The sequence below is a fragment of the Ogataea haglerorum genome (genome assembly GCF_019207285.1).
Source record: "Ogataea haglerorum isolate 81-453-3 chromosome Unknown 81-453-3_NODE_7_length_556738_cov_96.333754, whole genome shotgun sequence".
NCBI lineage: Eukaryota > Fungi > Ascomycota > Pichiomycetes > Pichiales > Pichiaceae > Ogataea > Ogataea haglerorum.
In genome coordinates, this window is record NW_025065157.1 from 363540 (window position 1) to 375757 (window position 12218).

The 12218-nt window shown below is 47.8% G+C and overlaps 7 protein-coding genes across 7 annotated transcripts; 3 read left to right on the plus strand and 4 right to left on the minus strand.

Moving 5' to 3' along the window:
- Positions 1–8: 8 nt before the first annotated feature.
- Positions 9–3470, minus strand: KL911_002878 (uncharacterized protein; the record flags this gene model as incomplete). The annotated part of the gene is made up of 1 exon (XM_043197995.1): positions 9–3470. The coding sequence occupies one exon, from the start codon at positions 3468–3470 to the stop codon at positions 9–11; it is 3462 nt and encodes a 1153-aa protein (XP_043054476.1).
- Positions 3471–3711: 241 nt separating this feature from the next.
- KL911_002879 (uncharacterized protein) lies at positions 3712–4332 on the minus strand (the record flags this gene model as incomplete). Its single annotated transcript, XM_043197996.1, has 1 exon — positions 3712–4332. The coding sequence occupies one exon, from the start codon at positions 4330–4332 to the stop codon at positions 3712–3714; it is 621 nt and encodes a 206-aa protein (XP_043054477.1).
- Positions 4333–4741: 409 nt separating this feature from the next.
- KL911_002880 (uncharacterized protein) lies at positions 4742–6253 on the minus strand (the record flags this gene model as incomplete). Its single annotated transcript, XM_043197998.1, has 1 exon — positions 4742–6253. The coding sequence occupies one exon, from the start codon at positions 6251–6253 to the stop codon at positions 4742–4744; it is 1512 nt and encodes a 503-aa protein (XP_043054478.1).
- Positions 6254–7044: 791 nt separating this feature from the next.
- On the plus strand, positions 7045–7497 carry KL911_002881 (uncharacterized protein; the record flags this gene model as incomplete). Its single annotated transcript, XM_043197999.1, has 1 exon — positions 7045–7497. One exon carries the CDS (start codon positions 7045–7047, stop codon positions 7495–7497), a length of 453 nt encoding a protein of 150 aa, XP_043054479.1.
- A 119-nt stretch (positions 7498–7616) lies between these two features.
- On the plus strand, positions 7617–7967 carry KL911_002882 (uncharacterized protein; the record flags this gene model as incomplete). The annotated part of the gene is made up of 1 exon (XM_043198000.1): positions 7617–7967. One exon carries the CDS (start codon positions 7617–7619, stop codon positions 7965–7967), a length of 351 nt encoding a protein of 116 aa, XP_043054480.1.
- A 27-nt stretch (positions 7968–7994) lies between these two features.
- Positions 7995–8561, minus strand: KL911_002883 (uncharacterized protein; the record flags this gene model as incomplete). Its single annotated transcript, XM_043198001.1, has 1 exon — positions 7995–8561. The coding sequence occupies one exon, from the start codon at positions 8559–8561 to the stop codon at positions 7995–7997; it is 567 nt and encodes a 188-aa protein (XP_043054481.1).
- A 152-nt stretch (positions 8562–8713) lies between these two features.
- KL911_002884 (uncharacterized protein) lies at positions 8714–12156 on the plus strand (the record flags this gene model as incomplete). Its single annotated transcript, XM_043198002.1, has 2 exons — positions 8714–9452; positions 9578–12156. The coding sequence occupies 2 exons, from the start codon at positions 8714–8716 to the stop codon at positions 12154–12156; spliced, it is 3318 nt and encodes a 1105-aa protein (XP_043054482.1).
- Positions 12157–12218: the final 62 nt, after the last annotated feature.

Consider the following 12218-nt stretch of genomic DNA (forward strand, 5'->3'; position numbering starts at 1 on the left):
GTGAAACATTATGCCTGTTGCACTTTGGCATAGTTTGGCGGTCTCAGTTTCCTATTGATAGCCTTTGCTGCCCAAATAGGAAGCAGCGATATGGCCAAAATCGAGCAAGTCTGCCAGAGGAACGACACGCTTTTCACATAATTCATATCGTAGTAATCAGACAAGAAAGGAATAGATCCGATGTAGATCGCCAGAGTAATAATCTCACTGAACATCATCACTTTGTTCCATTTATTAATCTCAATTGCAACCATGGCCAGCTCGTTTAGCACCAAAGCCGTAAAACTGATAGCCACCATTTTGGTGAACACATCTGTGCTCAGCCCAATATATGTTTGAGAGGACCCTTGGATCACTATTCCCTGGTAAAGAGACACAAGCACCCAAACGAAGAATGTGCGGTATGACAGCGAACGTCCGGCAGTCAGCTCTTTGTACAGCTCCGGATACAACGACACTAAGTTCTCACTCACGTCAGAGTCCAAAACCAGAGAGAAGACGGGAGCCATGGTGTAACAGGTGGCGTATCCAACCATGAGAAATCCTTGGTAAAGTGCAAGAGGTTCGAACGAGGAGCTGATGGAGTAAACTGCCTGGCACACAGAGATGATAAGTCCTCTGTGAATCACAAACTGTGCCAGTTTCGCACTGCGCTTGTACGAGTTTCTGCCATGCCAAAGGAGTAGCTTTGTTAGGTGGCAAAATTGAGTCACTGAGAAATCAGCAGCCAGCGACGCCTGTTTACCCTCCTTTCCAACAATCCCGACACCCACGTCGGCACACTGGATCATGCTAACGTCGTTGCCACCATCGCCAATACAGCAGACTCTTTTCTTGGTGGCATCGCGAATCAGCAGAGCCACATCAGCCTTTTGCTGAGGCGAACAACGACAGGCCACCACGGCCGGTAGATGAACAACAATGTCGAAAAATTCCTGCTTGAAATATGTCAGATACACGCCCAGTGATTCTCCGTCGATCAATAAGCATGCATCTTTGTTTGTGCGAAGGTACTCAATTTGTTGCAAAGCATACTCAGGACGGTTGAGCCTAGTGATGGTGTGGATGTACTGGCCTCTAGAGATCAGCTTTGCGCTCACAGCAACGCAACGGGCAGTCTCGACCTTGTCACCCGTGAGCATCCAGATTTTGACACCAGCGTTTCTCAAAAGCTCTATTGATGCCTTGACATCCTTCTGCAATTTGTCTTCCACGCCTGTGAGTCCAAGTAATTCCAAGTCACGTTCCAAATACTGTGCAAGAACTTTCGACATGGCTTGGTCCCTATTGAACATGGACAAGCTTGCGTCTTGGTATTTAGCCTTAAATTCCTCATAGACATTGGTGGTTAGTCTTTTACGAGCAATGACTAGAGTTCGCAAGCCCTCCCGTGCCATGTTGCCCGTTTCTTCTTCCAGCCAATCATTTTGCTGCACAATCTTGGTCATCACCGTGTCTGCGCCCTTTTCCAAAAACCAGAGCTCCTCTCTGTTCTTGTCGTGCACAATGATCCCCATCCTCTTAGTCTCCGAACTGAAAGGAAAAACTTGAAGGATATCGTAGTCGAACGTTTTGTTGGTGGCCTCGTGCAAAAGAGAGAGGCTTGTGCGATCACGTTTAACAAGCGATAGTCCGACGCTCTTTGTGTACTTGACAATGGCAATCTCGTCAGGGGAGGCAGCCTGGTAGTCAAGCTCTCCATCTTCGTATGTGGGAGTGACATTATGACAAATTGCTAAGGTTGTAACCAAGTCTCTGATTCTTGAGCCAAGATCCCTTCTTGATGTTTTGGCGTGCTCATTTGCGTTGCGAACGTAATCCGCAACTAGATCCATACTGTCTCCTGCGTAGGAGACCGTTCCCAAATGCAACTTTTTCAGCTCCATATCATTTTGGGTCAGCGTGCCTGTCTTATCGCTCAACAGGTATTCAATGCGTCCAAGATCCTCGGGGATGGTGCTGGTGCGGACCACGGTTTCCGGTATCGATTTATCGTGCTCGATTTGGTAGGCATAGACAGATTTTCCCAAGTCAAGGTTCACCCTAAGCGAAACGGGGATGATCGTGGAGAACAAGATCAAGAAGCGCATCACATCGACATACCAGTCGCTCTCGAAACCTTGACAAGCAACCAGCACAAAGGACAATATGAACACACACGCACACAAAATTTTAGACAGGTTGTTGATTTCCAATTCCAGCAAGCCCGTTTTGACTCCTGCAACAGAAGTATTCATCGATTGACGTGTATCTTTGCCGGTGTACACAACGAAACCTACTGCAGTTCCGGAAGCAAGAACAGTGTTTGCCCACATTGTATTGTCAATGTTCAGTGCCGAGGTGTGATCGCCAAACGTGAGCTTGCCCAAAAACGAGTGGATGTGTTTCGACGGTGGGGACACGGTAACCTTGATAAGCTCCAAATCATCTTCAGAAAGGTTTTGAGTTAGCGGACATGCGATTCTCAGCTTCCAATCGGTTTCACCGTCCAGCTGATCTGTTTTGATGAAGGACTCTCCATTAGACTCAGACGACTGGAGAAGTATCATATCTGCGGGCACTCTTCTGTCTTTGTACAGCTTGACTAGGTCTCCACATTTGAGATTTTTCGCAGGAACCTTCTTCAGGGATCCGAGAACTTCGTAAAGCTCATTATTCTGTTCCATATCTCTGCGTCGTCTCTGTATGTCGTCGATGGCTTCCTTCAGCATCGTCACTGTCAACACAAACGCTAGCGGAACAATATAAGAGGAGAGATAGCCGATCCGGAGCGCGGGAATCGCCTGAGACAGCGCAACCAGCAGGAAATACAGGTTGAAGAAGAATTTGAACTGCTCATAGAGGATCATCGGGAAGAACGAGAGGGCATTGTATTTAGCATTCGAAACCGCGTTGGACGAATATCCGCCGTCCATGTGAGGTATTATAGTGCGTTCATCGCCGAAATTGATGTTGTTGTTGGTCGAGTCTTCCGAAGGCAGATGAATGCCTTTTTTCTTATTTCCGGATCCCAGCACGAGTCGGTTCGATGAATGAATTAGCGACTGGACTCCTTTGCTCCAAATCGTTCTCGAGTCGGCTTTGGAGGAAGGACGGGAGCCGTGAGGGCCAGAGTTGGAGTCATTGGATGGGATCAAAGGGATATCGCCGTCGTCAAGTCCGTAACCATATGAGTGGGTATTCATTTTATTCAGGCTTTTGAGAGAATATGCGTCTGTATCGTCAATGGCTTGGTGGACACTTTTGTCTATAAACGGGTTTGAGTCGATGTTTTCTAATGCAACATTCAACGTGTCCTCAAAGTCCTTGTCCAGCGTGTACAGGTTCAAACTTTCTTGTCTTGATTCCCGACGCGCTGAGCTCGGACCAGACGTGATAGCTTCTGTTCTGTCGCTTGGGATTCTTTGAGTTTTTGCAAAATCACTAACTGAATTAGTCCTAGACGAATCTCCAGAGTTAGGGATGCTCATCGAACTCCAGAGAGAATGATGCGGTAAGCTTAAAGTTTTGCGAAGGAACTTCTGATTGAGAGTAAAGTTGCCAAACAGAGATTATGTGTCTTTTTCAGAGAGCCTCTGGGCGTATGGTCATGCTCCTGTTCGCCGGTACAACACAAACTTGGTAAAAATCTGGCTTACTTTATTTTGTAGAAACCGGCTCAGCCCAATTTGTTTTTTGTGAATTAATCAAACATCTCTACACCACAACGTTCTAAACTCTACAGTTGGAGATCTCAAAGACGAGGATATCCGAAGCCCCCAGCTCCTTGAGCTTGTCCATGATGTTTCCCATGTCCTTGCGCTCCACCATCGACGAGACAGCAACCCATTCACCATCGTCAAGAGGAGAAACGGTGGCAGCACGTCTACCCGGAGTCAGCTTGAGCAGGCTTGGAAGCATTGATCTTGGAGCGTTGTAGTTACACAGCACGTAGCGCTGAGCAGCCAGAACACCTTCCAGACGCGATTTAATGACTTCGACAAGCTCAGGGTGGGACGGGTTTCTGGAGATGATCAGGTGTGCGGATGTGTTTAAAATGGTACCGATGGCGTGCAACCCTGCAGCTTTCATGGTCTCACCACTTTCAACAAGATCGACAATGGCGTCACCAACTCCCAAAGCGCAACTTGCCTCGACGGAACCGCCAACAAACTTGATCTTGGTTTTAAGCGGCTCTCCTGGCTTAACACCCTCCAGCTCCTCGAAATACTGTCTAGTGAGATTTGTAAACGAGGAAACAATGGTCTTTCCAATAAGTTGCTCAGGCTTCTCGTACGGCCCATTTTCCGGGACCTGGACCTGTAATCTGCATTTCCCAAACAAGAGATCCATGGCGATGTCGACGTCAACGTCGCTCTCCTTCACCTGGTCGACGCCGGTGATTCCAATAGAACAACGACCTTCTCCAACAAAGGTGGGTATGTCAGCCGCTGGCAGGAATATGAGCGCGATTGGGAGGTTTGTGCACAGAGCGATGTCGAGTCTGCTAGATCTATTAAACTGGATGTCGGAGCCTTTGAGTAAATTAACACATTTCTCGTAAAGTCTTCCCTCTGAAACGGGTTAGTGACCTCTCTATGCTAGTCTGACTTACTCTTTGGAACCGCAAACAGCAGTCTGTCCGAGAGGTGATTAACTAAATCCATAACGGTTGGAGCTACGATGAAAATTCCAAATTTTTTTTTTAGTCACCGTTGCACGAGGCCGTGCACGACCAATATTATACGGACTTCTTGGATAATCATTGCTCGCGTAGTTGTGACAACTTCAGCTGCTCGCGCTTCCAGAACTTCATCAGCAGGTCACCGTACCGATGCATCTCCTCTACCTGTATCATGAGCTTAAAGTCCAGCAGCAGCAGAAACTGCAGTTCCAAGTGGTTTAGTTCCTCCAAGGGCAGTCCGCCGACTTTTGCGTATCTAGAGTTTTTGTAGAAGACATCGCTAAAGAACTTGGATGCCACTGTTATCCCAGAAATGATGAGTCTGTGGATGTTGTAGCTGTCCATGACAAACAGCTGCTGCTTCGCATTTGGATCCTCAAAGCCTGCCTTTGGAGAAGAAGTGAAGGTTGAATTAAAGTCGCCGTTGTTTGCGCGCTTGGCGATCCGGTCAAAGTACACCAGTAAGCTCAGAAACACCTCGTTCGTCACGGGACAGTACTTGGATATTCTCGTCAGATAAGCGTGAAGCGAAATGGCCGGAATATTGCGGCCGTGGAACGCGAGCACGTTGGTGGTGTACTTGTTCTGCTCACCTCCGTTCTGTATCTGGTTGTCCTGGCTGTTGTAGTGATCGGGGTGGAGCGAATCGTTGGCTTCCACGATTTTTTGTAGCAGAGCAGACAGCATCAGCAGAAGGTCGTTCACCGGGTGATTAGGAATGTCCAGATGGTCTTCGTTTCTGGGCTGGGACAACGGGTTCAGCGGCATGTGATCCGGGTGCCTCGAGAGCGAAGATGAGGAAAACTGAGAGTGAGTCAGGTTCGGCTGGAACTGTTGGTGGTGGTGATCTATTGAGCTTCTAGGGAAGGAGGACGACTGGAAATATGTCTGGGAAGGCGCTGATGCAGAGATGAAGTGTGGCCTGTGGGGATCGTTGGTGGGGGTGTTGATAGACTGCTGTGCGTCTTGATACAAGGTGCTGGAGGAAGAATTAATCGAAAACGCAATGTCCTTGGAAATCGTGGTGGTTGCAGTGGGCGGGGCGGGGTGAGGAGGGAAGCCCGAGTTTCCAAACGACCCGAACTGGCTGGACATGTGCTGCGGCATGGACCCTAGCTGGCGCATCTGTAAGGAGGTAGGCGTAAACTGGTCATGGTAGGAGGAGCTCACGTGAGAAGGGAGGTTTGACGCGTGCTGTCCGACATGAGTGAGCTGTTGCGCAGATGGTGAGGATTGGTCTTGTTGTTGCTGTAACTTGGTGGTGAGCAGCGATCTGCGTCCTGCCGGGGCAATATGAGAGGAGGAGGACGCCAGGAACGAAGATTGAGGCAGTCCCGATATAGAGCCCACAGATCCGTGACGGATATTCAACGAAGATCCGTCTGTCGAGTTAGACCTGCTGGAGAACGAGTTGCGATGAACGAACGCTGGAGGCGGGTTCGCTGACGGACTGTGATAGCTGACGAAGTTCGACGGCGATGTGATGCTTGTGTACGAGGACGACTGGACATCCTGGTGGTATGGGTGCTGCGCCTGGTCCTGGTATTGCTCGATGGGCTGCGGCGTGGGGTTGTTGTAATTATTCAACATAAGCAAATGCGGTTCGTACGCCTATTCTGTTATTAATTAATATTTTTGGGTATGAGAGAAACGGACAAATTCCTCAATGCGGACGATATACGCACGGAAGAGAAATACGCGCTGCCAGAATGTTCCCAGCATTTTGTGGCTATCAAGGTTACTTGGGAGAGCAACAGGTAGGCAGTAGAACCTGCCTCGTAGATACTACATGTACAGGTGTAAACACTCGATACAGCCGAGTTTGCAACGCGCAGTGGATAAGGGGAAGTTTCGGCCAGTTTGACCCGAAACGCGTGCACCAGGTCCTGCTATTGTCCGTCTTCTACGAAAGACCTTTTATGCCCCGATATATTGTTATCGTTGCAACGTCGCTTCTAATCGGCCATATAAAACCCCGTATCTGGCTGTGCTAAAAAATTTCAAGAATGTCGAGAGCTTCCAAAATAACGCTCGGCGTGACATCGCTACTCTGCGCAGCCACAACCATCGGCGTGTACTTATTTGCAGAGGAAGAGAACGATGTAAGTACACATGGTGCGTTTACTAATTGCAGAACTTGAAATACGGCCCTGTGAAGGACGCGGAGCGTATGCAGAGGCGTCGCGAAAAAGAGCTGAACGCCAAGCAGCAGGCCAACGCTCGGGACTTCGAAGCCCAGAAACTGCTCAGAGAGCAGCTTGAGGCCAGCCAGCCGCTTTCTGGCGAGATCGTCAAAGGGGTTGACTCGAAGTAAATCCGCGGTCGTGTCGGTACCGATATAGCCATATGGTAATCTCCGGCAGCCAATAGCTTTTTTAACCATGTACAGATTTGCAAGCATCGCCAGACTTGCCACTAAACCTGTTTATACTAGCCAATTCCTAAGAATGTCTTCTACGTTGACTCCAGTGATCTCTACTAATGCTCCTCCGGCAGCTGCCTCCTACTCGCACGCAATCAAGGCCAACGGGACTATCTACGTCTCCGGTCAAATTCCATTCACCCCTGAGGGTAAAAGGGTCGAGGGAACCTTCCAGGAGAAGTCCGATCGTGTTATCCAAAATGTGCTGGGTGTTTTGAAGGACAGCAACTCCTCCCTGGAGAAGATTGTCAAGGTTACCGTCTTCCTTACCGACATGGAGAACTTTGGAGCTTTCAACGAGGTGTACTCGAAGTATTTCAGCTCTCATAAGCCAGCAAGATCCTGTGTTGCCGTGAAGCAGCTTCCGCTGGGCGTCGAGGTGGAAATGGAGGTTGTTGCGTTGGAGAACTAAGTGTATAGCTGAATAAATCTCTGGGTCCAAAAATAAAGGCAGCATCACGTGATACAGTTCCGGGTTTCACGTATATTAAAATTTTCAAACTTTTCAAAAATTCTTTCTTAACATCAGCCATGGCCCAGAGAGTGACTTTCAGAAGAAGAAACCCATACAACACCAGATCTAACCAGATCAAGGTGGTGAAGACTCCTGGTGGAAAGCTTGTCGCACAACACCAGAAAAAGGCCGGTACCAGACCAAAGTGTGGTGACTGTGGAATTGCTCTTCCTGGTGTCGCCGCTCTCAGACCAAGACAATACGCTTCCATTTCCAAGACCCACAAGACTGTCTCAAGATCTTACGGTGGTTCCAGATGTGGTAACTGTGTCAAGGAGAGAATCATCAGAGCTTTCTTGATCGAAGAACAAAAGATCGTCAAGAAGGTGTTGAAGGACCAAGCTGAGAAGGAGAAGGCTAAGAAATAGGTTAATCAAATAAAATGTCACTGTGAATTATACATCGTTAAATTCGTATGCTGAGTATTTGGCAACGTAGTAGTGCACGAGGTCGCTGTAGGCCGTCGTGTCGCCACATTTTAGCAGGTTAGCCATGTCAATATTGAGTGGACTTGATGGCTCAGGATTTGCAAGCAATACAACTATCGCAACCAGCGCGCTTTGCAGAGTCCATGCGGGCGACCATTTCTTTTGTAATATGTCAAGACAGATCTCACCCGTCTTGAAATTGATATTTGGATGGGGCATCTTGTAACATACCTTGCGAGCACCGGAACCCGTTTTTGTTTGCATATGCCTTAATTTCTCCTCGCCAAATACCACGAACTTGATTTGCGGCGGGTCAAGCGGATAGTTTGTAGGAATATCGATTTGTAGTCGCCACAATGCGTCTTCGAATGGCGATTGATCTGGGCCTCTAATCAGCGCGCTCCATTTGAAAAGCCCATCTTCCAAAGGATGGAGATCGACAATTCCCGTGTCGCGCATCGATGAACCTTTCTCCGCCAACTCTTTCTGAACAGCACGGTATTCCTTCAGAAGCCGCTTTTCTGTCGAAGACATGAGGAGAATAAGTTATTTGCGTCGATCGACCTTGGCCGTAAAAATCGTAAAATTTATCCTACCTCCCCACACCGGTTCTTATCGGTCAAAAGCTAAATCATATCATATATATAACTATTATATTCCTTTTGACAGTATTTTGAGTTGTTTCCATGTTTAAAGTTGCAAGCCGCAAATCTTTTACTTTCAGGCCATTCACCCGTCCTTGGGTGATCCGAAACTCTTCCAGCGCCTCTAATGCGCCAGAGTCTGCGCCGGAGCATGCGGTGGACCAAGATTCCTCCGGTGACGTGCAACGCACCAAGAAAACCCGCAAGAACTACATTTCTACCTTCCCACGCGTGCCTAGCACTAACAACATCCGCGAGAAAGATCTGTTGCTCGAGCAGTTCTTCAACGGACACCTTCCACTTACGAAACCTATAGAGCACAACCACCCAGCCACGCCTTCCTTGTCATTTTCCCCGAACGCATATAAGAGGTCCAAGGTTCAAAACTCATCGATCCTGGATAACCTCAAGAAGTACAAAGACATGAAACGCAAGAAGCTGGATGATAACTATCACCCATTTTATAGTGCTCATAAAAAGAGTCAGTCAGCAGGGATTTTGACCCACAGCTCTCTGGACACTCAAGAACACAACCTGGAGATGCTAAATTTACCCACGAGCTACTTACAGTCGCTCAAGCCATTCAAGGCTCCGCCAAGTCCGGGGAATGAGGCTTACAGAGACGATATTATTTATGTCCGAAAGCTCGAAATAGAGGAGCGCAACCTCAAGCAGCAGGAGGAGATCAATAGACGAGTCCAGGAAAACTTCGAGCTGGCCAAACGCGGTCTCAAGCAGTTAGACAAGGGCGACATTGGCGAATTTTTGGATGCCATAAAACGTGATATCATCAATAAGAAAGACTAGGTCATACAAATATATATACTATAATACATATATATATTTAATTTCAACATTAAGTTTCTATCATTATTAATATTCTGGGTAAATATTTTTTCCACCAAGTTTTATTCACCATTCCGTCCAAACGTAAGAAATCCACACGGACGTTGGTTCCCAATACGGGACACGACGAACCCGAATCGCCAGGTGCTGGGCCACAGTCTTCTGATGACGATGAATACGATGATTTCTTCGAGGAAGAATACACGTTCGATTTTGATTTTTCTCACCAAGTGGTGAACTTCGACCCGGTGAAGGTACACTCTGCTTTATTCAAGCTTTTGCGGATCCAGAACCCCAAGAGATCCTCGAAATATGATCATTGGCTTCTTTTTGCTTCGCTAGCAGGTTTTTGCGATGTGTATACTCAGCCCTCCGACATGGACTACGATTACCAACACGTCCTATCTCTCAAACGAATTGCCGACGCAGTGATCGCGCTGAACTATAACACACACTCCCGCTCCGAGACCCCTCGCTTTGATCTTGCCTTTGCGTTGGCCAATATAGTTGAAAAAATAACGGTCTTATTGAATTGCTCGGACTATCAGAGACTCGCCAAAGTCAACAACGACGATACTCACTGGGAGGAGAATTTACATCTCTGGACGCCGCACAAGACACTATCTGGTATAACGAGCCTTGCGGATGGGTTCCATGACTTGAAACTGCTCTACAACATCGCCACGGTAGCGGTGTACTGCATATATCTCCTCTACAAAAAGGACGGCTACAGGTCAGCAAACGGTCCGTATAACCCGTTCGCCGACTTCTTCTTCCAGCTCTGGGAGAACATTACACAGGTTATCATATACGGTCTGGAGATCGATCGCAGAGACGAGAAACTCAATTTTCCAGGATATCCGCCGATTGTGCGACAAGTGATCAAAGGATGTGCTGCTTTGAGGTCAATCACGGCTGCCGCAATAACAGCGGAGGACGATCGGTGCGAGCACGATCTGCAACACAGCTCGCTGTTCACGTTCATGCGACCTCTTGGCCGTCGTGCAATTACTGGGTCGTTGGCAAAACAGAACGAGATCCACACCTTGCCGGCGCGCGTTGGTAGCATTGACTTCGAGAATTTACCGCTGAAACTGATTCTGAATGATAGATACGACGAGGACGTTATGTACATGTTTGAACTGGGTCTGGCGAGAGACGTGAAGGACGATCCATATCTTGCACACCATCCTGATAACGACTCTGACTTTGACATCGACTGCGAGTTTCATCCAAGCTGCCCCTGCGACGTGGACAGGAGAAGACAGCAGCAGGACATCATACAGTCCCTGGGTGACCCGATCAAGGGCACGCAGAGAGAGAAAGATCCATTGTTGCCAGATAACATTCTCCAACCTCATTACTCGCCGATTCCGCTTCAGTTCGATGAGCTAGGAAACGACCTCCGAGAAATACCCCGGGGACCAAATACACAGCTGACCGACGAGTTCGTTGAACTCTTGCACAGGTCCCAAGAGGACGTGGACATATTTTTCACCTCTCCGGACGAATTGCTCGACCACCTCGATTATGTGTTTGACGACACAGACCGCGTTTGTCCTTGCGAAAAAGTGGTGCGCAGTGTTGCTTGGATTGTCATGTACGAATATGAGGCAAGCTTGATGACGGAAGATGAGTTGCTACAGAAAGAAAATGACCCCGCCATTTCAACTGAGGAGTTAATCAACGTTGTCTGCGACTCAGTCAATTACAAGGTTCTGGTAAAACGAAACCCAAATCTTTATTTTGCCATGATGGACGAGCTTCTGATGACCCCTGGCGCAAGATTGAAACTTCTACGTCATCTTTGCATGCAACAGTATCATCACTGGCAGGTCACCTATCTTCACGACTTACTTATCGGAGAGCGTGGAAAAAAACAAAATGATAAGAATTCTCCTTTGGGACGAACCGAGTACCCATTCAGTCGAAAAGGGCCCTTGATCTTGACCGATTACGAAAAGAGTGTTGTCGTCGACACCTTTTTGTCAAATCAATTCGATCAGTTGAAACAGGTGGGCGACGACAAGGATTCATATGAGATTCCCTTGAAAGTCATCTGCATAATGCTCAAGTCACTCAAAGTCAAGGGGGTTTGTGTGCGCAATATTCAGAAATTCAGAATCGAGCTCCAGAGTTGGCTGATTCAATCCGGAGGACTGGGAAAGTTTCCTGAAGCACGCGAGCTGTTCTTCGACAGTCAAAATGAAACTCTAGTTGTCGAAGAGGAACCAAAACGGTTGAACACAGATTTGCATCGCATTTCCGAAGTGGAGCAGGACGGCCCCAAGTTGGGTGCGCTGCTTCTGTTGAAACTTTTCAAAGATGAAGGCACCGTTTTGCTGGATCTACTCTTGAACTTCGGCCAGTACTATCCAAAGAAACGTCCTGAAATTCTATTTTTCCTTAGCGACTTGGACAAGTTGGAAGACACATTTACCAGCCAGATGCAATTGGTTACTATATCCGATTATGTGTTCATGTATATCTGGCGCGCGCTTCAGTGTCAGGACGCCAATGCAATTAGGAACATGCTGCTTTGGACAAGGTTAATCGACGAGAATTATGACTGCCTGCCGAAAATCCAAGACTTCATCAACCACAAGTTCGAAAATGCTCCCGATAGATTAATTAAGTGAGCAATGCAAACATTGACTCAGTGCGCTTTCTGTTTAGCTTCTCTTGCCTCCCACAAACTATC